Source organism: Prionailurus viverrinus, chromosome A3 (assembly GCF_022837055.1).
Source record: "Prionailurus viverrinus isolate Anna chromosome A3, UM_Priviv_1.0, whole genome shotgun sequence".
Taxonomy (NCBI): Eukaryota; Metazoa; Chordata; class Mammalia; order Carnivora; family Felidae; genus Prionailurus; species Prionailurus viverrinus.
In genome coordinates this window covers 110,139,874-110,165,790 of record NC_062563.1, presented here as the reverse complement: position 1 = coordinate 110,165,790, position 25,917 = coordinate 110,139,874, and the positions used below count along the sequence as shown (strand labels likewise).

Genomic DNA, 25,917 nt, shown 5'->3' with positions numbered 1-25,917 from the left:
GAGAGGGAGGCCCAAAATCTGAAGCAGACTCCAGGCTCTGAGCTGTCAGCACAGTGCCCCATGCGGGGCTTGAACTCTTGAGTTGTGAGATCATGACCTAAGCAGAAGTCAGACGCTTAACCGACTGAGCCACCCAGGCACCCCTCCCACTGACTACTTCTAAGATTTCTTCTTTATCACTGGTCTCAGTGTTTTAATAACATTGTGCCTGGGTTTACTTTTGCTTACTTAATTCTGCTTGGATTATGTTGACCTTTGTGGATCTCTCGGTTTATAGATTTTGTTTAATTTAGAAAATTTTTGGCTATTTTTCCTTCGAATATTTTTTATGCCCCTTTTTCCTCCCTGTAACTTTATATATGTGTTAGACTACTTGATATTGCCCATAGGCTGTGCTTGTTTTTGTTTTTGTTTTTGTTTGTTTCTTATCTTAGGCATACATATAATATATGCTTTCTTTTGACTAGTCTGATGGGTTTTCACTCTGTGCATATGCAGACTGGTATTCATTTAAAGACTTAAGAGACCCCTATGCATATTTCTAGAGCTCTTTGTCTACATACTCCCCTTCATCTACAGGACTGTGTGACACAAATTCTAGGTGCTTCGGTTTCTCTGAACTCTGATCTCTGTTCAACTCAGTAAACTACCAGGCTTTGTTTGGATTTCCCCTTCTGTGCCATAGTCCAGAAGTTGCCTCCAATTAATAATAACCTGGGAGATCAGAGGACTTAACTTCGTTTGTTTCCTCTTTCTTGGGAATCAAAGTGACAGTGCTGTATTAATCTCCTGGAGAAAGTGTCAAGAAAAACAAACCAAAAATTTTGTGAATTTAAATACCTGTAATGGACAGTTTACCATTATTTGTAACATTTTCCCCAAGTTGCTAACCACATTTAATATAGATGTTTACCTGTTTACACAATAGTGGAAATTGATGGGAAAATAATTGTAAGAACTTCAAAGTCGATAAAAAGCCTCAGTGTATTTTGCTCTAATCACAGAAGTTTATCACAGTACTAATATATTTACTGCCATTTTAAAGTCTGGGAAGAAAAGGGAGCTTTATATTTTTTTTGCCTTTAAAGGTCTTCTGATTTTAAAACCAGAGATGAGCAATAAAACTAGTGAAGACGGGGTACACCAAAGAAAGATTATGATGCATTTAGTCAAAGTAGCTGAGTTTATGTGGAATTAGGCAGGCTAAGGCTTGAGCCTTACATGCAAACAGTGAAAGTTCTGATGGAGAAAAGACTCTAAGAAATGACATTCTTGTTACTTTAAAAAATAGGAAAATTTAAAGAAAGTAACAACATTAGGACTTCAGACAGAAATAGACATGTAAGGAGCAGAGGAATTCCGGGTAAAAAGAAGACCAGAGATAACGCCTGTACATGTTAGCAGTTTTGCTCTCCATGTTGAATAAAACAGAGATGAGGTGCGTTACAAACTTGCCAGAGCTTTCTATGTTTTATATTCTCAATCCTTGGGCTTTTAAAATGTCGTTTATTGTTCTAAGTATACATGTGAACTGGGTGCTAAGAATAAGCTCCTTGGACTTCCTTAAAGATAAGACCCAGAAATCAGCACACTCATTTTATAAGGGGTTCAAACACAGTTAAGCACAGTTTGAATTCTTAAGTCGCTTTTTTTTCCCAGAAATGTATAATGATGCTTTTCTTTTACCATTATCATACTCTTTAAAAATACGTGATACAGTACGTTTCAAATCAGTCATGTAGAATACAGATTCCGAATTAGAGTTGCTACTTTTCACCGCACTTCAGTGATATCCTTAAAGCAAATATTTCTATCGGGCCACTACATTTTTAGAGGTAAACATATTCCCATTTATGATTTATTGTGTGTGTGTATGCGTGTGTGTTGTTTATCCTGTAGACTTGGCTTTTGTTGATTGAGAAAGCCTTCATATTTTTGTCTTGGGCAAAGACAGAAACAACATTCATTTACATTTATGCTTTCAATTTTAGAAACAAAACCCAAGAAATGCCTCATTCCACAAATAAAGAACTGATATTTGGCATCATGGTGGGAACTACTGGAATCAGCTTGCTTCTCTTATGGTACCACAAGGCTCGTAAATCAAGGACAGCACTGAATTTACCTAAATTTCTTTCTCTGGGTAGTAAGTTTGATGCGATGACTTTTCAAGATGAAATGTATAATGGCCGTGGAACAGTAGCAATCTTTCAAGGAAGGCAGCTTCAGATACTGGAGAAGTTAAATGAATTACTGACAAATATGGAAGAACTCAAAGAGGAAATCAGAGTCCTTAAAGAAATCGTTCCAAAGCTGGAGGAATATATACAAGGTGAACTTGGAGGGAAAATAACTGTTCATAGGATAAGTCCTCAACACAGAGCTAGAAAAAGAAGGCTTGCCACCGTTCAAAGTCCCACAACAGGTAATAGTTCAGAGGAAGCAGAAAGTGAAGGAGGGTAAGTTTCTTGACGATGTTTCCCATGTTGAATTGATGATTTCATTATTGCTATTATTTAGGTACTTTCATTATGCACATCCAGTTATATATCCTGCTATTAATAAGATATAAAAAGGAATGATTATTTTGGCTTACATCATACTTAAAACTACACTCAATCGTGGTCTGTATTTAAGATAGTTTAGACTCCTTTGACGAGAGGAATGTAAGTAACTTACTAGTACGAGGTGACATCATGTGAGTAATGAAAAAGCCAGTAATTATTTGTAAAATGTGTAACCTGTTTTTGTATGTGGCCATGGTATGACCCCTTATATAAGAACTTTCTGTGATGATGGAAATTGTCTAAATTGATGCTGCCGATATGGTAGCCACTAGCCACATATATCTGTTAAGCACCTGATAATGTAGCTCGTGCAACTGAGAAACTGAATTTTTAATCCTGTTTCATTGTAATTAATTTAAATGTAAATAGCCACAGGACTAGTGGCTTACCGAATTGGGCAGTGCAGACCTAGAAAGATTTGAAAGTGTTAGCGTGATTCATTGTCATCTTCGCTGTCCTCAGTGCTCATCCTTTGAGTTCTAAAGCCAAGAACATAAATAATATTCCTTTAGAAGAAAAACAAATGATTTATGAGTAAAGAAATCGTGCCTAACTAGTGTTTGTGAGGGAGTAAAATAGGCAGATAAACACATAATCGCTAGAAATTCTTTAGGGCAGGGACACCCTGTTTCCTTTGCCATGTTCTTAACACCTTATTCTTGTACATAGCAGAGTAGATGCCAATAAATATTTCTTGAACGAGTGAGTATTCTGCTAAATCACCATGGAATTGAGAGAAGGGATCTGGCAAGAAGGGACAACCAGGAGGGATAAAAGTGTGATTTCATAGATAAAGAAATGTAAATGGTTGATCAGGTCTTTGACATCATGCTAGGACTGGAATTACTTAGCATTTTTATACATAAACCGGACGCATAACTACATGAAAATATCTTTCAGATACGGGAAGATACATGATAGATCCAGATAACAAGAAGGCCTTAGACATTTGTGTTCCTGAGCAACAACAAATCGTGGACTGATTTTGAAAATTGGCAGTGGAGTGTTTAAAAGGAACCGAAAATAGTTCTAAATCATCCAGAACTGTAACTTCCAAAAGACATCAGTTAATCGTTAAGGGTATAGAGAATAGCAGCTCAGTAGTCTCATGAAGACAGAAATCCCAATACAACATTAGACATCGATGAGAGTTTTTGAAGAGCAGCAGCGGGTATCCAACCTTTATCTACATTCTCTGTAGCATTTCCTCCTGAGGAGTCCCTTTGGCAATCACATCTCAGGAAGGATATAATGGAACTAAGGACCAGCCAGAGAAGATCCGCTAGACTGGGAGGGGGGATGGCAGTCCTGGTGAAGGAGTGGAGATCAAGAGGCCGAGTGGCCCTTAATCTAAAAAGACCGTGGTCGAGCGCAGTCTTGTTCAAGAAATTCTAAAATTCTAGAAAGAGAGGCAACCTTTGATAAAGTTTGAGATAAGTTTGGAACAAATGAAAAGAAGGTCATTGTGGGACTTAAGTAACTTCAAGTAGCAGTGTAGGCATAAATTGTTTATGTGAGTTCAAAAGGATCTGTGAAATTTCTGAATAACAGTCACAGACAGCTGATAAGAAGAACTTTGAGACCGATGTCAAGATTGAGCTTGGGTGCCTTTGTTAGCAACAGAACACTAGAATAGGGATAAGGACCAGGACTAGATTACAGTGAATGGCTCTTGATAGAGTAGAGGAAAACTTATTCCTATTTAGCAGTGCTTCAATAAAATAAAGAAAACAACCAAACAAATACTTAATTTGGATATTTTTTTGAGAGAGAGGAATAAGATAAAGATTTTTAACACATCTTTCTAAATGAAAACCTAGAGTCAAACGTTTTAAGTGAATAAAATACTTTTTAAAAATGCCTGGGTGACTCAGTCGGTTGAGCGTCCGACTTCGGCTCAGGTCATGATCTCACAGTTTGTGAGTTCGAGCCCCGCATCGGGCTCTGTGCTGACAGCTCAGAGCCTGGAGCCTGCTTCAGATTCTGTGTCTACCTCTCTCTGTGCCCTTTCCCCACTCATGTTGTCTGTCTGTCTCTCAAAAATAAATAAACGTTAAACATTTTTTAAAATAAGATAAAATAAAAACAAAGTCCTTATAAAGTATACTTGTGTAAAGTTTAGATTGCCTGTCCTTATAAACCTCGCATGGGACAGAAATGACTGGTCATGGTCAGATTCTGCCCTAGTCCCATCACCACATTTAAGTTGGGGTATGTCCTTGATAGCAAAATTAAAACATCAAATGACAATTGCATGTTCCATATGTAAAGTTTATCTTTTGCTAAAGGTTCCCAGAGATTTTGACTTCTTTTAGTGAAAGACATGCCAGTCACAATTTGCTGACACTGTTTTACACAAGGAAAGGAAAAAAACCTAATTGTATCCTTCGGGGGTGTCAACAACTTGAGTGGGTAGGTCAGTAGAACGTGTTTTCTGCAAGTATTATTAGCGTTTTCTGCATGATGTCTTAGTTCACAGCATCATCACGGACTTAGGGATTTATGCCTTTTTTGGATTTAGCTGATTTCATCTACTTTGTTGTAGATCCGATCATGCCTGAGGCTCAAATTCTCATAACGGGGCCATCGGAGGGCCCGTCAGGGTTCTTCTTTTTCCTTCTTAGCATCAGCACGAACATCTTGGAAAGCATCTGTGCTTCGTGGTAATATTATGTCTCGCTGATTTTGTTTCTGTCCCTGCTCCAAGGCTTGGAGTCAGTCACTGCCTTTGCAGCATCGGTTCCTTTCAGTGACAAGTAGCACTAGAAAGCAGCATCTGGGTGTAAAGACACGCACTGTTTGTAGGCAGGATGATACTGGAGCTTGTTTGGGCCCATTTAGGGTCAGGGTGAAGAAAAGTCATTGTCAATATTTTTCAGGTCACAAGTTCATGTTGGTGTTTTTCAGCGTAAACTGAAGTCCTGCCTTATTTCTGAAAACTTTTTAGCTCATCTTCTTTTTCAGGCTGCTCACTGTTCTTTACTCTGTCAACCATTATCTACATTGCTCTGTTGAACCATGAGTTTAAAAAGCTCTTGATTTATTTGTAATGGTTATTTATTTTTGAGAGGCAGAGCACTAGCAGGGGAAGGGTAGAGAGAGAGGGAGACACAGAACCCGAAGCAGGCTCCAGGCTCCGAGCTGTCAGCACAGAGCCCGACGTGGAGCTTGAATTCACGGACCGCGAGATCATGATCTGAGCCGAAACAGGACACCTGGGCGCTCCTAAAAGGTTATTTAAACCACAGTGTTATGTAAAGCTTTAGAAACCTCTCTTACAACAGTTCCATCTTTTAACAGTTTGGATTAAAGTAATATCCCATAATAAACTCATAATTCTTCATTTCAAGTGGGCTTTACAAAGAATACATGTGTTTCAAAATGAGACAATTCTGTTAGGTAAATCAGGGTTGTATAGTGACCCTATGGGCCTTCTTTCTTTTTTTCTTGTCTTAGGCAGTTTCCATCGTGTGATAGCTTCAACAGACACAATTCTGATTATTTGAAAAGAAAAACCCCACAAATCTACCCCCAAAAGAACACCGGGCCATAATACAAGCCGTAATACCTAGTACTTCTGCAAATACAGGGGATGGTGATGTGCCCCAGAAACAGACTTTTGAGATTTTATTGAAAACTCCTTACATTTTCATTTCATGAGTCAAAATACAATGTTTGCTTTTAGTTCATTTGCATTTTTTATTCTTACTACTTTTTACTTTTGCTAAGTCCATTTTAAGGTTGGACTTCCATTTCTCAAGGCCTTGAGAGAAAGACAAATTCAGATATTCATGATGGGGTGCTTCTGTATTCTTTTTTTTTTTTTTTAATTTTTTGTTAACATTTATTCATTTTTGAGAGACAGAGAGAGACAGAGCATGAGGAGGGGAGGGGCAGAGAGAGAGGTAGACACAGAATCCGAAGCAGGCTCCAGGCTCTGAGCTGTCAGCACAGAGCCCGACGCGGGGCTCGAACTCATGGACTGTGAGATTATGACCTGAGCCGAAGTCGGAAGCTCAATCGACGGAGCCACCCAGGCGCCCCGGGTGCTTCTGTATTTCATGTTGTAGAAGTACACATTTGCACACAAAAATTGGTTTTTGTATCAGATTTTTGAAAATAAAAAACTACACGTAATTGAAATCCTTTTTGCAATCCTTTCTCTCAGAGGTAACTATTGTCTTATAGTTAGTGCAGAGAAGTCTGAATGTTTCCCCTAGGTGTGCATGTTTGCGTTAACAATGAATAAATGGTGTTTGGGTCTTAAGATTTACATAAATGGCATTATATGGTATAGAGCATTTTGTTACTCACTTTTGCATCAAATGTTTTTATTTGAGATTTTTTTCCATGCTGATGTATGTAAATTTATCTCATTCTTTTCAGTTGCTATGTTGCATTTCATCGTAGGTATATGCCTTAATTTCTCTCCCCCTGGAGAGATGTTTATTTAGGTCACCATTTTTTTGTTCTTTTAACCAATGCTTTATTGAAACCTTCATATTCCCTTAGGTACATGTGGAATGATTTGAAAGTATATACTTAGAATTGGATGCTGAATTGTAAACCAAATATATTGTTATTCTGTATAACTAAACTATTCTTTAGAGTGTGCCAGTTTGTGAGAACTCTTATTTTCCCATACAAATTCTTAATAGGTAGACTTTTTAATTTTAGGCAACCTGATGTTTGTAGTAACTAATCATTATTTCAGTTTGCAGTTCCCTAAACACTAATAAGATTGAGCATCTTTTCATAGTTTATTTGTATTTTGGTCTTCTCATCTGTGAATCTCTTTCATTCTTTTTTTTATTAAAAATTTTTTTTATGTTTATTTATTTTTGAGAGAGAGAGAGAGAGAGAGTGAGCGTGAGCGGGGAGGGGCAGAGAGAGAGGGAGACACAGAATCCGAAGCAGGCTCCAGGCTCTGAGCTGTTAGCACAGAGCCCAACGTGGGGCTCGAACCCACAAGCTGTGAGATCATGACCTGAGCTGAAGTCGGACGCTTAACCGACTCAGCCACCCAGGCGCCCCTGTGAATTTCTTTTAAAAATGAGGGGCGCCTGGGCGGCTCAGTCCATTAAGTGTCCGACTCTTGATTTCGGCTCAGGTAGTGATCTCACAGTTTGTGAGTTCGAGCCCTGCCTTCAGCTCTGTGCTGACAGTGTAGAGCCTGCTTGGGATTCTCTCTCTCCCTCTCTCTCTCTCTCTCTGCCCCTCCCCCACTTGTATTTTCTCTCCCTCTCTCTCTCTTCCCCTCTCTCAAAATAAATACTTTATAAAAAATAAAAGTGAAACAACAAAGGAAGGTAAAACTTGGCGTTCCTTTTATTCATTCAATGAGAGCGTCTACTCTGTGCTAGGCACTGGGTTCACACTCCAGATCCATTAGGAAATAAAACAAAGCCTCACAAGTCAAACAGAATTAACAAAAAAAAATTGTAAGAGAATGTTAAAGAGAGACACTGTATTCCAGTTTTAGCCGGAGCCCCAAAGGCCAACAACAGCAACAAGGGCCAAGTCTTCCCTTGTATTGTAGAGCCAGTTGTTAGACCCTCTGGGCAGGACTTGGCAATAGATGGAGGTCACTGCCAGCTTGGGCATTCACCCGCCTGAGGCCTGTGAAAGGAAGCAGCCGAGGGGCTGCGAGAAGCATGTCTTCGGGGAAAGTTGCTCCTGTTCCAGGCATCCCTCCAGAATGTGCACGATGCTGATGCTCTAGGAACAGCTGGCATTGCTCGGGCAGAATGTGTCACATCATGGGAAGAGCGAAGAGGTGGAGTACAGAGCCTTTTGGAACCAGTACTGACCAGAACGGGCAGAAGTGGGTGAGCCTGCCAAAGAAGGACTGAAGACTGATCCAGGAAGTGGGAGCAGACCTTTGGTGTTCCATCTAAAAAGTCATTGCCACACCCAAATTTATCTAGGTTTTTTTTTCTCCCGTGGTATCTTCTGGGAGTTTCACAGTTTTGCATTTTATACTGAGGTCTGTGTTCCGTCTTGAGCTAATTTTTGTGAAGGGTGTAAGGTCTGCCTGACCACTGTTTATCGAGGCCGAATCTCAGGATTGTGGTGAGAAACCCTGAAACAGAAACAAGAGGTAGTAACAGGGTATTTAGGCTATTGAGGAGTAGAAATGTTTTTGAGGCAGTTTTTTATGTCATCCGTGACTTCACACACACACTTGTTATACAGCTAATGCTCCAGGTTGGTTTGGAAAAGGAGAGGACAGTATTTCTTTTCTGAAAACTCTGTTAACCTTGTCTTGAAATGAGTAGAAGCTGTTTCCCGGGGTCAGAAACAGTCGCACACAGATCTCCGTAATCTGCGTATGTGGCCCACACTTTCAGATGGCAGCCTTTGCTGCCAATGTAGATAAGGTTTGTTGCATTTTGGGGGGAATGATGTTTGCTATTTATGTTTCTGTTTTCCCTCTCGATACATCTTTTGACCAAAGTCTGTAATGGTCCCTTTTCCTATCACCGGAGGGTGTAAAAGCCTTTAGGAGTGTTTGTGTGAAAGTAGAATGAATTAGTAGGCCAAGGGGTGCGTAGGGCAGCTAGTGAGAGAGACAGTCCTGGGCAAAGGATTGTGCAGATATTATATACATTACTGCCTTTATCCTACTGTTTTCTCGTCCTTGATTTGTTGGCTGACTCCTCGAACACGATGGAATTAGAGAATACATTCCCCAGTCACGTGAATTGCAGCTTTTCAGAAAGGCGAGCCACAGAACAATTTTATCCTGACCTGATGTCATTAGATTCTAGAGTCTGCTGTCATCACATTCTGTGTTATTGCCATGTTAATTCCACGTGGAGCTTAAACATTCAGTCTTCTGACCTGTTCCACCTACACAGGGCATTTTATGGCTTAAGGATGATGGCTTAGAAAGGAAGGGAGAGATTTACTTTGGATTAAATTCAACATGGGAAAATGCTTAAGGTAAGCCTTTATAAAGAAAAAGAAAACCCACTGTTACATATGTTTCATGTGCTAAAGAACACTGAAGCATTCATAAACCAAGCTTTATCGCTTCCTTTGGTTTCCCATAGTAACTGAATCTCTGGAATATGTGGATATTTATCTACAGTATTCTCTCTAGAGAGGTCCCACTTCATCCATCGTGGTTAATATTTTAAAATGTAGTAGTCAACAGGGCATAAATTTATTCTACTTAACTCCTTTAAATATAGTAGTTCAAGAGTCTCAAACAGATACTATGATTTGAAACAGGAAGACCTACCCTTTTCTTCAGGGGAGATTTTTGTTCTCCAGCCCTCTCATATATTTCCCCTGATCTTTCTTTCTGCCTGTTTCCCTGAGTCTTTCAACTTATCTTCCCCCAATTTAGTAGATTGGGCATGTATTGTGTTGGTAGAGATAGTCTTTTAGACTAGGGCATTCTGTGGGGGTACATCTGGGTGACCATGAATTCAGACGCCATTATTTTCTCATTCCCCATTGTTTCCATATTGATAAAGTGGATATTATTCTTCAGGAGCCTTGGCAGGTTTCCACCTCTGCTCCCTATTTTTTTTGCCTCATTTGACACTTTTCTCACTCTAGCCACTGCAAAGACGACCAGAGCTTGCTACTAAATTATCCTGCAGATCAAGTTACTTCAGACCACTGGCACCTTGGATTCTCTTCCATTACTCATCGAATTATATCTCTTGATCCTAAAAGAACCCGTCTATCTGCAGTATGTAAAGTCAGTTCACGCAGAGGAAGTAAAAATTTATCTTCTTCATCAAGTGCATCTACTCACTCATCTTTCTCTGGAAGAAAACATTCTTTATTTGTGAAATTTCAGAAAAGCGGTATTTTCCCCGACTGTCAACAAAGTAGAGCCAATTTTGATTCTCAAGAAAAAAGCAGCTTCAGTGATGTAAAATTCTCCTCAAACCATTTTGACCTTAGATCCCAAAGACTTTTCTCTGCCCCGAGACTTAGTATAATTTCCTGTTACGAGAGCACTAGTTTTTTTGATCTTCAATCAAGATGTCATAAAATCTTTAATCCAGATGAAGTTGAAACAGTTTCTAAAAGCTCAAGTATGACTAGTGCTGAAAAATATATAAGCCCTTGTTGTCCCAAATATAACATTAGATGTTCTATGAATTTTGAAGCAAAAGCTAACTCTTCAACCCATCGGAACACTGTTGATGGAAGCATCTACCCACACAGCACGGCCACCTTACTTTCTCTTCCCACTATTTTCTATTCCTGTCAACAAGGCAAGATTGCGACTGATACCGAAGGAAGAGGCCAATCAAGGAAAGTTTCCTTTCATCCTGGTTCTCAAAGTCACTGTATCTTTCATTTTCCACCTAGGATTCAATAGCATCCCTCTCAAAGAGTAACTTCCCCTGTTTCTCTGTAATGTTGGATTTTCTTCACTTTGTAAAAATGCTACCAGCTTTATCCCACCTCAGAATAACATTGCCTCAGATTCCTTGGAAGATGAAAACATTGCTATTTCATCTCAAGATGAAGACACATCTTTATCTATTAGAGTTCCTAAAATAAGGTCGCCTCAGAGTTTGCCTTTTCTTCGAAGGGTAGCTCAAAGCAGAAATTTTTCCACCAGGCACGCTCCATAGTCCATGGTATTCGTTGCTCAAGTTCTCACAAAAATCTTCTGTCTTCCTAAGTTTCACTGCATTTTTGGGAAAAAAAAGACCTTCATGTTGCATTCTAAATTTAACTATAACTGCTGTAATTTTTTTGAAAGATAGTTTATTGACATTATTGGAGTTTGGAAGTTAAAGGTTATTAATCTGTTTCTGGCTTTTAACAAATTGCTTACAAATTGACTAGTCTCAAATTGCTGGGTGATGATCGTAATATTTCTGTGATCTGAAAATAACATCAAACATTGATATATAGGTCTTCTAAATATATGACATTCTTTGAGAGTTTTAACATTTTCTTTTATCCTACTCTAATCATGAGGGACAGTATTCCTACCTATGTCATCTCTAGAGCTATATTCAGTAATTCGCAAATTTTCATTTATATTAGCCTCGTTAGCTGCATTTCTCATGCCAGACATCCCCCTGACAGATGATATTTTACTAATATAAGGATCAAATTATAAATACAAACATATTATAATGGAAATATGTAGAATATTTCAATATTGAAACCAGTTATTTTGACTAAGTAATTTTCATATACATTTGTGTGTGCATGTCTGGGACTTCAGAGAACTCGGTATCAGACGTAATAGATTCATAGATTAGTCGTTATTTTTAAAAGTGAATATTTTTCAGACTTTTTCCAAAATTTTTATTGAAACAATTTTTTACAAATAAAATTTTTTATTTTAAAAAATGTCTCCCGAAATTTTATTTTTGAGTAAATATTTTTCAATTTTTTCACACTATATTAAAGTTTATAAATGTTTATCAGAATAAGTAATGAATGGAAAACGCATATAGGCCATTAAAAATACTTAAGTTAGAATATAGCTAGTCTTTGTAGAGGAAAGGAATTGGCATTATTTTCAATCGTATGTCATGATAAAATGCCCCCTAAACCTATATCATTGGGTTAAGATGTTACTTTTACTTTTGCGTTTTTCTCCTCCTTTTAGCGTGTATCTTTTTTTTTTTTTTTAACGTTTATTTATTTTTGAGACAGAGAGAGACAGAGCATGAATGGGGGAGGGGCAGAGAGAGAGGGAGACACAGAATCTGAAGCAGGCTCCAGGCTCTGAGCCATCAGCCCAGAGCCCGACGCGGGGCTCGAACTCACGGACCGCAGGATCGTGACCCGGGCCGAAGTTGGACGCTTAACTGACTGAGCCACCCAGGCGCCCCTTAGCGTGTATCTTAAAAAAGTTTTTTTTCTACTTCAGTTTTTCATTTGTGGTGAAATACACATCACATAAAATTTACTGTCTTAACCATTTTTAAGTTTAGTGGCATTAAATACATTCATATGGTTATGCAACCATTATCACCATTTATCTCCAGAATTTTTTTCATCTTCCTAACTGAAATTCTGGACCCAATAAACAATCATTTCCCACTCTCCCATCCGGCAACCACCCTTCTACTTTCTGTCTCTGTGAATTTGTTTCCTCTGGAAGTGGCATTATATGGTATTTGTCTCTTTGTAACTGGCTATTTCACTTAGCATAATGTCCTCAGCGTTCCTCCATGTTGCAACATGTGACAGTTTCCTTATTTTTTAAGGTTGAGTAGTATTACTTTGAGTGTATGTACCACATTTTACTTATCTCTTGATCTGTTAATGGACACGTTTGTTGTTGCTTCTACCTTTTGGCTGTGATGAATAATGCCGCTATGAGCGTGGGTGTACAAAGATCTCTTCAAGGCTCTGCTTTCAGTTCTTTTGATTATATATCCAGAAATGGAATCACTGGGATTGTATGGTAATTCTGTTTTTAATTTTTGGACGTACTACCGTATTTTTTCCATAGCACAGAGGCACCATTTTATGGTCCTCCAAGAGCTCACAAGGATTTCAGTTTCTCACATCCACACCAACACTTGTTCTTTTCTATTTTTTGACAGTAACCATCCTAACAAGGTGGCATCCTATTGTGGTTTGCATTTCCCTAATGCATAGTGACATTGAGCATTCTTTCATGTGCCTTTCATGGCCTTTTGTGTATCTTCTTTGGAAAAATATTCCTTCAAACCCTTTGCCCATTTTTTAATTGGGTTGTTTGCTTTTTGTTGTTGAGTTGTAGGTGTTCTTTATATATCCTGGATATTAATCCTTTATCAGATATATGATTTACAAATACTTTCTCCCATTACGTGGGTTGCCTTTCACTCTGTTGATTATGTCCTTTGATGGACAGAATTTAATTTTAATTTTGATGTCTAATTTATTTTAATTTTGATGTCCAGTTTATCTATTTTGCTTCTGTTGCCTGTGCTTTTGTTGCCATATGCAAGAAATCATTACCAAATACAATGTCGTGAAGTTTTTCCCCTATGTTTTCTTCTAAGAGTTTCATAGTTTGGATTTTACATTTACTAAATGATCCATTTTGAGTTAATTTTTAATTTTTGCATATAGAGGGTCTAATGTCATTCTTTTGCATGTGAATATCCAGCTTTCCCAGCACCATTTGCTGAAGAGACTTCCCTTTCTCCATTGAATAGTCTTGGCACCCCTGTCAAAAATCATTTGACCATATATGTAAGAGTTTATTTCTGGGCTTCCTGTTCTATTGATGTATATATCTAACTTTATGTCAGCCCACATTATTTTGATTACTGTAGTTTTGTAATAAGTTTTAAAATCAGTAAGTATGATATCTCCACCTTTATTCTTTTTCAAGGTTGTTTTGGCTATTTGCAGTCCCTTGAGATTCCATATGACTTGTAGGATGGATTTTTCAACCTTTACAAAAAACATTGTTGGAATTTTGGGAGGGATTGCACTGAATCTATAAATTGTTTGGGTAGTATTGACATCTTAACATCTTAAGTCTCCAAATCCATGGCATGAGATTTCCAATTGAGTCTTCTTTAACTTTTTTCAGCAATGTTTTATAGTTTTAAGTGTACAAATCTTTCATCTCCTTTGTTAAGTTCACTCCTAGGTATTTTATTCTTTTTGATGTTATTACAGAGTCATTTTCTTTATTTACTTTTCAGATTGCTTCTTGTTAATGTATAGAAACAACTGGTGTTTGCAAATTGATTTACATTCTGAAACTTGGCTGAGTTTGTTTATTAATTCTTACTCTGTGTGTGTGTGTGTGTGTGTGTGCATGTGTGAAATCTTTAGGATTTTCTACATATAAGATCATGTCATCTGCTAAGAGATGATTTTGTTTCTTCCTTTCTGATGTAGGTATCTTATTTCTTTTTCTTGCCTAATTGATCTGGCTAGGACTCCTAGTACTGTACTGAATAGAAGTGGCAAAAGCAGTCACTCTTGTCTTGTTTCTGTGGTTAGAGGAAAAGCTTTCAGTCTTTCACCATTGAGTATGATATTAGCTATGGGCGTTTCATAAATGGCCTATAATATGTTGAGGTAGTTTCCTTCTGTTGCTGGTTTGCTACACATTTTTATCATGACTGGGTGTTGAATATTGTCTGGTGCTTTTTTCTGCACCAATTGAAATGCTCACATGTTCCCCCCCCCCCCCGCCCCTTAATTCTGTTAATGTGGTATATCACATTGGTTTTCATATGGTGAACTGTCCTTGCATTCCTACTTGGTCATGGTGTACAACCATTTTAATGTGCTTTCAAATTCTGTTTGCTGTTATTTCTTTGAGGATTTTTGCATCAGTATTCATCAAAGCTGTTGGTCTGGTTTTCTTATAGCATATTTGTATGGCTTTGGGATCGTGGTAATAATGACCTCCTCATAGAATGAGCTAGGAAATATTCCTTTCTCTTCAACTTTTTGGGGAGTTTGAGGAACTAGTTAATTCTTTAGGAACTAGTTAATGTTTTGGGGAGTTTTAGGAACTAGTTAGTGTTTGGTGGAATTCACCAGTGAAGCCATGTGATCCTGGGCTTTCATTTGTTAGGAAGTTTTTGATTACTAATTCAATCTCCTTATTAGTTATAGATCTGTTCGGATTTTCTGTTTCTTCCTGATTCAGTCTTAGTAGGTGGTATGTTTCTAGGGATTTGTCAGTTTCATCTAGGTTATCCAGTTGGTTGGCATGCTATCCTTGATGGTACTCTCTTATAACCCTTTTTATTTCTGTAAAATTGATAGTGATATTCCTCTTTAATTTCTGATTTCAGTGATGTGATTTTCTATCCTTTTTTTCTTAGTTCAGCTAAAGGTTTGTCAATTTTGTTGATCTTTCTGAAGAACCAATTCTTGGTTCCGTTGATTTTTCTCTTTGAAAGAAATTCTCTATTACGTTAATTTCTGCTCTCATCTTTTTATTTCCTTTCTTTTGCTAACTTGGGGTTTAGTTGACTCTTCTTTTTCTAGTTTCTTGAGCTGTAAATTTAGATTGTTGATTTTATATCTTTCTTTTTAATGAAAGCATTTATAACTGTAGATTCCCCCCTTACCACTGCTTTCACTGCATCCTGCACATTTTGGTTATGTTGTGTTTTTGCTTTCTTTTGACTCCAGATATTCTCTAATTTCCCTTGTGATTTCTTCTTTGACTCATTTGTTGTTTAAGAGTGTGTTGTTTAATTTCCACTTATTTGTGGATTTTCTAGTTTTCCTTCTGCTGTTGACTTACACTTTCATTTTATTGCAATCAATAAATATGCTTTGTATGATTTTAAATCTTTTAAAATTCATGGGGTGCCTGGGTGGCGCAGTCGGTTAAGCTTCCGACTTCAGCCAGGTCACGATCTCGAGGTCCGTGAGTTCGAGCCCCGCGTCAGGCTCTGGGCTGATGGCTCAGAGCCTGGAGCCTGTTTCCGATTCTGTGTCTCCCTCTCTCTCTGCCCCTTTCCCGTTCATGCTCTGTCTCTCTCTGTCCCAAAAATAAATAAACGTTGAAAAAAAAAATTTTTTTTTAAAAATAAAATTCATTAAGACTTGTTTTGTGTAATATATGATGTACGCTGGGGAATGTTCCATGTTCACTTGAGAACAATGTATTCTTCTGTTGTTGAGTGGACTATTCTGTATTTGTCTGTTAGGTCAAATTGTTCTATAATGATATTCAAATCCTCTGTTTCCTTATTGATCTTCTGTCTGGTTGTTCTATCCGTTATTGAAAGTGACATATCAAAGTCTTCTACTGTTATTATGTTGCTGTATATTTCTCCTTTCAATTCTGTCAATGTTTGCTTCATATATTTAGGACCTCTAATGTAAATATATGAAGAATATTACATATTCCTCATGAGTTGAGTCTTTTATTGAGATATAATGTCCTTCTTTGTCTCTTGTAAAGTTTTGACATAAAGTCATCTTTGTTTGATATAGCCAACCCTGTTCTCTTTTGGTTATTATTTACATGAAGCATCTATTTCATCTTTTTGCTTTCAACCCATATGTGTCTTTAGTTCTAAAGTGAGTCTTGTATAGACAGCATATACTTGATCCTGGTTTTTAAAATCTTTTCTACCAGGGCACCTGGGTGGCTCAGTCGATTGAGCATTTGACTTCAGCTCAGGTCGTGATTTCACAGTTCATGAGTTCAAGCCCCACGTCAGGCTCTGTCCTGACAGCTCAGAGCCTGGAGTCTGCTTTGGATTCTGTGTCTCCCTCTCTCTCTCTCTCTCTCTCTGCCCCTCCCCAGCTGGTGCTCTTTCTCTCTCAAAAAAAAAAAAAAAAACTTAAAAAAAAAGAAGAAATCTTTTCTACTAACCTGTGTTTTTTGATTGGAGAATTTAATCCAATTACATTTAAGTTAATTACTAATTAATTGGTAATTTAAGTTAATGACCAAATAATTACTAATTTAAATTGATTAATAGAGATTAACTTACTATTGCCATTTTATTATTTGTTTTATATGTCTTATAGCTTTTTTAATCCTTCATTTCCTCTGTTACTACTGCCTTACTTTGCTTTTACTTGAGTTTTTGCAATGACACATTTTGATTCCCTTCCCATTTCCTTCATGTGTATTCTGTAGATATTTTCTTTGTGTTTACCATGGGCACTGCATATAATATCCTAAAGTTATAACAATCTATTTTAAACTGATACCAACGGCACGTCAATTGCATTCAAAAGCTCTTCTCCTTGGGGTGCCTGGATGGCTCAGTTGGTTAAGCCTCCAACTTCGGCTCAGGTCATCTCATGGCTCCTGAGTTTGAGCCCTGCATTGGGCTCTGTGCTGACAGCCCAGACCCTGGAGCCTGTTTCAGATTCTGTGTCTCCCTCTCTCTCTCTCTCCCCCCACTCCCACTCGCGCTCTGTCTCTCTCTCAAAAATAAATAAAAACATTAAAAAAAAAACCTCTTCTCCTTTGATAGCTCCACCCCTCATTTAGTTATTGATATCACAGATATCTTTATATATAATGTAACCATACAGATTTATCATTATTTTATGCTTTTTTCTTTTAAATAATGTAAAAGAATAAAAAAGGAGTTATGAACCAAAATTATAATAAAACCAAAATTATAATAAAAAACCAAAATTATAATAAATTTATCCATGTATTTACCTTCATCAAAAACTTCATGTTTTCATATGGCTTCAAGTTGCTGCTAATGTCCTTTCGTTTCAACTCGAAGGACTCACTTTAGCATTTCTTGTAGTACAGTTCTAGAGGTAAAGAACTCACTCAGCTTTTGTTTATCTGGGAATGTCTTAATTTCTCTCTTATTTTTTGAAGGTCAGTTCTGCTGGATATAGAAGTTTTGGGTGGCAGTTTGTTTTTCCTTTCAGCACTTTAAATATATTATCCCACTGCCTTCAGGCCAGAAGGTTTCTGCTGAGAAATCCATTCATAATCTTATTGGAGATCCTTTATATGTGATAAGTATTTTCTTTTGCTGCTTTCAAGATTTTTAAAATTTGTCTTTAATTTTCCACAGTTTGAGGGTTTGTCTTGGTGTGGATTTCTTTGGATTTATCCTACTTGGAATTCACTGAGCTTCTTATATTTGTGTATCTATATCTTTCTTTAAATTTGGGGAGTTTTTGGCCATTATTCCACAAAATAAGCTCTGTGTCCCTTTCTCTCTTCTTCTGGTATTCTAATAATATGTATATTGGTCTGGTTTATGTTATTCTACAGAGTTTCTTAGGCTCTGTTCACTTTTCTTTTTTGACTTTTCAGATTCATCAATTTAAAATAATCTGTCTTCAAGTTTGCTGATACTTTATTCTGCTTGTTTGAGTATGTTGTTGATCCTCTCTAGTGAATTTTTTAAGTTACTTATTTTATTTTCAGCTCCAAAATTTGTTTGATTTAAAAAAAATAATTTCTAGCTCTTTGTTGATATTCTCATTTTGTTCATATATTGTTTTCCTGATTTTCTTGTGTTCTCTCTCCATGTTTTCCTTTGGCTCTTAGAGCATACTTACCACCATTGTTTTTAAAATTGTTGTCTTGTAAGTCTAAAGCCTGTATTTCTTTAGAGTCAGGTTCTGGAAATTTATTTTGTTCATTGTTTTGTTCATTTATTTTGTCCATCTTTCCCTATTTCTTTCTATGGTTCATAATCTTTTGTTGAAAATTACAAATTTGAAAAACAGCCACCTAGCCTGGCCTTTGTAGATTGACTCCATGCAGCGGAAGACCCTCGCTAATTAGCCCAGTGCAAGGGCTTAAGGACTGTCAGGTCTTTTCTAGTCATTAGTTTTCCCTGGGCCTGTTTGTGTGTATTTTCCTCCTAATTATCCTATATACATGACTTTTTACATATCTATTTAATTTAATTAATTTTAATTTTATTCAATTTTGTTTAATTTTATTTTTTGAGTGGGGGCAGAAAGAGAGAGAGAGAGAATCCCAAGCAGGCTCCATACCCAGTGTGGAGCCCAACATGTGGCTTAATCTCACAACCATGAGATCATGACCTGAGCTGAAATCAAGAGTTGGACACTTAACCAACTGAGTCACCCAGGCATCCCTAAATATCTTAATTTCAGTGAGCCTTACCCCTGTTTTAGATCTCATTGTGTTCCTCCCCTCATAATCTCTCACAAATGCACCCATGAGTTTGCAGACTCCTATAGTTCTCACATGCCACGGTGCCTGCCACTGCTTTTAGCAATCTCCAGTCTGATATCCAATGATGCCTTCGTTTCTGTCTAAGCTCTAAGGCAAGCAAAACAGAAACCAGTCTCTCAGGAAGCCATCAGACATGCCAGGACATTGCAAACAAGATTCTCTCTTTTCCTCCTGTCCCAAGGGAGGAGCTGGGAATTGGACAACTTCTTCCCGTCTATGCTGTATGATGCCAGGGAGGGGTGAGGCAAGGGTGAGCAAAAATGCCAGGAAGTTTCCTACCACTGCGAGTATGGCTTTTTCTTGATTTGACATTCACTCTGTTGTTCCAAATCTTTGACTAGCTTCTAAATCTCCCACAAAGCCGTTTCATTCTGCCTGTTGTTCATCTAGTGTTTCCATGTCAGAATGAGAGCCTAGAGCTTCCTATCCACCATCTTGCTGACATCAGTCTCTCTTGGTGTGTATCTTTTGGAAAAAAAAATGTTGGAGGGAATGAGGTGTTAGGTGAGGCTGAACAAAAGGAACTGATCAGGGTGCCTGATGTGGGGGATGACACAGTGCTATAGCCAGGCATGTTTTTGCCTGTTCTGATGCCGCTCACTCTGTTTTGCCTATTCTGATGGCAAAACACACTTTTGTAAATACACTACTTTTTTTCCTAGAAGATAATGTCATTTTCTCTTTAAATAGTGCAGTGATACCTTTAGAGATGCTATTGTTGCTATCGAAGCAAGTAATTGATTGTGCAGAAGAAATGAAGGCGTAGGGGAAAAAGCATAGTTCTTATTCAAATTGGGAGCAATAAATAAGGCCAGAAAAGTACATGAAATGACAAATGTTTGTAAGTAAATTTGACAGTTTAAGGTGGGACTCTCCAGACCTGCTAAAAGAAAATTCTGACATCCGATAATCTATGAACTGCCTTTCCCTGGCCTAGTCCAGATCTGAGCTCTAACCCAAAATTAACACATGTTCGAATTTTCCCAGACCTGTTTAGATATGCCCCGTTTTTAAAATTTGCTTTTAAAACTTTTTGATAATTTTTGATAAATGCCCAGTTACAAGTAGAAGATAACTGTCCAAAGTAGGAAAACAGTTTCCCCCCACTTGAGTGTTTCTCAATGTGGGGAAGAGACTAGCCTAGATGTTCTCTTTTGTTTTATTGGCCACTTTGTCTGTTGCTATGCCATTACCACGTTGATTTCTTATAGTTTTATCCTTTATACTACAGCACTGATGGCTGTTATTTAAAAGTGTCTTTGCTCTTCTTGTACTTGCCCTTCCATATTGATTTTAGAGTCAGGTAAGTTCCATAGGAAAAAAAAAAAAAAAACATTGTGGTTTTGACTGGAATTGCATTAAAGTGTAGTTAAATTTGGGGCTATGTGAAATTGGTTCAATGTTAAGTTTTCCTATCCATGGTATCTTTTTCTAATTATTTAGATATTCTTAAGGTCACCAAGTATTATTTTTTATAATTTTCTATCGAAAAGTAAAAACAAAAACCAATGTGGAATTTTACCCTAGGTACCATGTATTTTTCCTGGTATTGTAAACATTATAATTTATGAAGTTACATTCTCTAACTTGTTTTATAGATATAAGAACATGATTGGTTTTCAAAAATTGATCATAAATGTTGATTAGCTTTGTGTAATTTTTCTTCTAGAGTTTTTTCTATTGAATAAACTCCAAACTTCTGTTTCTTCTTTCCCAATTCTTATAATTTTTATTTGTTTTCTTTTAATGTGCTAACGGGACCTGCAGTACATTGATGATTAGAAGAAACAATATTGAACGTCCTTTTCTATTTCTTATTTTAAGGAGAATGCTTCTAATGTTTCATCATTAAGTGTGAAATGTATTATAGTTATCGGCATATAATCTTTACTGTGTTCAGAAGACCCCTTCTATTCCTTATTTATGGGTTTGGTATTCCTTTGTCCTAACATGGTATTATTGCATTTATTGAAAAAAAAGTTTCGGTAACCACTGAAATGACCACGCAGTTTTTCTAATTCTACTTGTTGTGCTAGAGAAATGTTCTAATATTAAGCTATGCTTGTAATTCCTGGGAGAAATCCAGTTTGGTTATGATGCATTCTTTCACGTTTGTTGCAGTTTTTGGTTGATATTTGTGATGTCTCTGATACCTTTGGTTGATATTTTTACATCTGTATTTATGTGTGGAATTGGTCTATAATTTTCATTTCTTACACTATCTTTGTTTGATTTTGGTGTCCGTTTTATCAGCTTCAAAAAAGGAGCTAAGAGGTTTTCCCTCTTTTTGAATTCCTTGCAAGAATTTGAATAAATCTAATTCTTTGGATATTTGATAGAATTCCCCTTAAGGGAAATTGATTCTCTCTCTCCCTATCTCTCTTTCTCTCTCAATCTGTGGTGTGTGTGTGTTGAAATAGATTTTGGTTTAATTTATTTAATGGCTATAGGACTATTCATGTTTTTGTTTTTTCTTATAAAAATAAAGTCCTTATTGAGTATATTACTCATATACTATAAAATTCACCCTTTTAAAGTGTATAATTTGGTGGGAGTTAGTTTATTCACAGAGTTATATAGCCATCACCACTCTCTAATTTCCAAACAGTTTCATTATTCAAAAGAAAACCCTGTACTGGGTATCCATTCATTCTCTCCTCATCCTCAGGCCTTGTCAACCATTATTCTACCTTCTGTTTCCATGGTTTTGCTTATCTTGTACATTTCATAAAATGGAATCATAATAATACGTGGCCTTTCACTAAGTAATGTGTTCAAGGGCTGTTATGTCATATCATACAATAGTACTTCATTCCTTTGTATTACCAAATAATATTTCATCGTTTATTCATTTTGTTTACCCTTTCATCTGATGATGGGTATTTGGGTTGTTTTCATTTTTTTGGCCATTACGAATTAAGTTTCTATGTACATTCCTATACAGGTTTTTGTGTGGACATATGTTTTCAGCTCTCTTGGATGTGTACTTAGGAGTGTAATTGCTGAGTCATATGATAACTTCATGTTAAACATTTTGAGGAACTACTGAATTGTTTTTCCAAACTTGATGCGTGTGCATTTTACAGCCCCATTGGCAGTGTAGGAGAGTTCCAGTTTTTCCATATTCTTATCAACAGTTGTGATTGTCTTTTTTATTTTAGCCATCCTAGAAGCTATGAAGTGATATTTCACTGTGGTTTCGATTTTCGTTTCCCTAGTGACTAAAGATATTGAACATCTCTGTGTGTTCATTGGCCATTTGTTATCATCTTTTGATGAAATATCTGTTAAATCCTTTTTCCATTTTTAAGTTGTTATTTTTTTTATACAACTCTTTTTATTATTGAGTTGTAAGGTTTCTTTATGTATTCTCTATGTAGGTCCCTTATCAGATATATGATTTGTAAGTGTTTTCTTCCATTTTGTGAATTATCTTTTCATTTTCTTGATGAAAAAAAATTGCTTTGAAGCACAAATTTTAAGTTTTGATAAAACCTGTTTTGTTTATTTGTTCTTTTGTCACCTGTGCTTATAATGTCATATCTATGAAATCATTGCCTAGTCTATGGTCACAACTATTTACTCCTGTGTTTTCTTCTAAGTGTTTTATAGTTTTAGCTCTTACATTTAGACTTTTGATCCATTTTCAGTTAATGTTTATATATGGTGCGAGGTATAGGTTCAACTTCATTCTTCTGCATATGGATATCTATTTGTCCCAGTACCATTTGTCGAAAATAAAATTGTTTCCTCCACTGAGTTGTCTTGGTACTCTTGTCAAAACAAATTGCTCATAATAACCATAAGGGTTTATTTCTGGACCCTTAATTCTTAATAGGCCCTTAATCTCTATTCCATGTCTATCAGCCTTCTGACAGTATTATCTCGATTACTATGACTTGATAGTAAATTTTGAAAAGTGCAAGTGTGAATTCTCTGACTTTGCTCTTGTTTTACAAAATTCTTTTGCCCTTATTAGGTCCCTTGCATTTCCATATGAAATTTAGGATCAGCTTACTCATTTCTGGGGGAAAATGTTACCAGCTGAGATTTAGTAGAAACTGCTTTGAATCTGTAGGTAAATTTGGGGAGTGCTGCCATCATAATAATACTAAATCTTCTGATTCATGAGCATGAGATTTCTTTTCATGCATTTAGATCGTATTCTTTAATTTCAACAATGTTTTATAGTTTACAGTGTACAAGTCTTGCACTTTTTTTGTTAAATGCAATCCTAAGAATTTTATTCTTTTTAATACTATTGTAAGTGAAATTGTTTTCATTTTTGGATTGTTCATTGCTAGATTTACAGAAATACAATTGACTTTTATAAGTTGATCTTCTATCTTGTAACCTTACTGAACTCGTTTATTAGTTCTAATAACTTTTTGTGGATTCATTAGGATTTTATATGAATGAGATGATGATTGGATCTGTGAACTGTTTTAATTAAAAAAAATTTTTTTTAATGTTTATTTTTGAGAGAGAGAGAGAGAGAGAGAGAGAGACAGAGCATGAGTGGGGGAGGGGCAGAGAGGGGGAGACACAGAATCTGAAGCAGGCTCCAAGCTCCGAGTTGTCAGCACAGAGCCTGACGCGGGGCTCGAACCCACAAGCTCATGTGAGCCAAAGTCTGACGCTTAACTGACTGAGCCACATCAATTATTTTTAAATACTGGGGTTTTCTCTCCTACCTTTTAGTGGTGATTTCTAACTTAGTTGCATTGTGAACAGGGAATGTGGTCTACACAATAGATTATTATCATTTGTCACTTGCTTCATGGCCCTCTGTACGTGGCTGTTTTCATAAATATTCCATATATACTGGGAGAGACATTGTTTTCCAGGGGTTCTGTGTCTAGTTCTAGTATCTTGATTGCATTTAAGCTAGTTCATATGGTGTTTAAATTGTATCCTTACTTTCTCTCACACTTTATCAATTACTTAGAATCTTATGTTACAAATCTCCCATTCTGATAGTGGATTCAGTTTCTCCTTGTATGTGTTAATTTGTGTTTTTTATATATCTGAGACTTGTGTTTGTAGATGCATAGAAGTCTAAAACTGCTCTTTCTTTATCATAAGTTGAACCATTTTTAGTGTTTTGTGTCCCTCTTTAGATTTAAAGCTTTTTGCTCTAAAGAGTATTATGCCCGATATTCAACTAATTACACCTTTTGGTTATTATTTTCTTCTTATACCTCAGGTGCATAGAATTGGACTAAAACTACTTTTAGCTCTTACAAACTCTCATGACTGGTCCATGCATGTGCCACTTTTATTCATTTAGTTAGTTATTATAAATAATGTGAAAGCATCCATGAAACCACGTCCTAAAACAAAAGATAGGATGTAGACAGTAGTCCTCATCAAACATTTGGCTCCCCTGCCTCCCCTCACCTGAAGATAACTATTATCGTGAATCTATAATGTATATTGTTCATTCCTTCTTTTTAATACATCATTTTATTGCATCCATGTGTATATTAAAACACATTTAATTTTGATGGTTTTATGGAAAGGGGATTGTGTTGTATATAATTTTAAGAGCTTTTTTCCCCACTTAATATAAATTTGTTAAGATTCCTTCATATTGGGGCACCTGATGGCTCAGATAGTTAAGTGTCTGACTCTTTTTTTTTTTTTTGACGTTTATTTATTTTTGAGACAGAGCATGAACGGGGGAGGGGCAGAGAGAGAGGGAGACACAGAATCGGAAACAGGCTCCAGGCTCTGACCCATCAGCCCAGAGCCCGATGCCGGGCTCGAACTCAAGGACCGTGAGATCGTGACCTGGCTGAAGTCGGACGCTTAACCGACTGAGCCACCCAGGCGCCCCAAGTGTCTGACTCTTGATTTTGGCTCAGGTCATGATCTCACGGTTTGCGAGATCAAGCCCTGCGTTGGGCTCTGGGTTGATAGCACAGAGCCTGCTTGGGCTTCTGTGTCCCTTCTCTCTCTGCTCCTCACTGCGTGTGCATGCACACACTCTTTCTCTCTCTCTTTCCAAATAAATAAATAAACATTAAAAAAAAAAGATTCCTTCATAATTTTGCACATCACTGTGTTTCTTTCATTTTGACTGTTGTGTAATATTCATCCACTCTTTGATGGGCATTTAGTTTGTTTCCTGGTGTTTGCTATTTGAAAGTACTGCTCTTTTTATTATACATCTCTTTCTGCACATAGGCAAGAGACCTGGGTTACTGGGTCCTAGCGTATGTGAAAGTTCAGTATTAGAAGAGAATTCCAAAGTGTTTTCCTGAGGGTTTCACCAATTTACACTTCATCAGATCCTGTGGATTGACTTCCTCCCCAGCATTTGGTATTGTCAGATTTTTTACCTTTTATCAACAAAATGAGCTTAAAGCAATATCTCTTTGTGGTCTTTGCTAGTATTTCTCTAATTGGCTGAACATTGAACATCTTTTCTTATGTTTATTGACTATATGTATTTTCTCATTTGGGAAAGCCTATTTATATCTCTCAAGCATATTTCTGTTGAGTTCACTGAGTTTTTATTATTGAATTTTAGGAAAGTATTTATGTGTTCTTGATATCCGTGTTCTCCAGTTGTGTTGCAAAACTATCCATTCCTGGTTTTTATTTTGGATTTTTATATTTTTTGAAGTGTCTTTTGATTAGCAACAGTTTTTCATTTTAATATAGTCAAACTGATTAATCATGTGTAATTAATAATCATTTATAATTAATGCTTTCATATTCTGGTGA

The 25,917-nt window shown here is 36.8% G+C and overlaps 1 protein-coding gene across 6 annotated transcripts in view; it reads left to right on the top strand.

Annotated features, from left to right (window-relative positions):
* RMDN2 (regulator of microtubule dynamics 2) overlaps positions 1-25,917 on the top strand; it is a 77,357-nt gene that overhangs the window by 6,785 nt on the left and 44,655 nt on the right. For 3 of the 6 annotated variants that reach the window (XM_047853837.1, XM_047853838.1, XM_047853836.1), the window contains exon 2: positions 1,992-2,459. In XM_047853837.1, the coding sequence (XP_047709793.1) occupies positions 2,008-2,459 (452 nt within the window). In that variant the 5' untranslated portion in view covers positions 1,992-2,007. Of the gene's footprint in view, positions 1-1,991; positions 2,460-9,361; positions 9,513-10,136; positions 10,848-25,917 lie in introns of those variants that run through there. The other 3 variants (XM_047853834.1, XM_047853833.1, XM_047853839.1) reach the window with 3 other exon arrangements.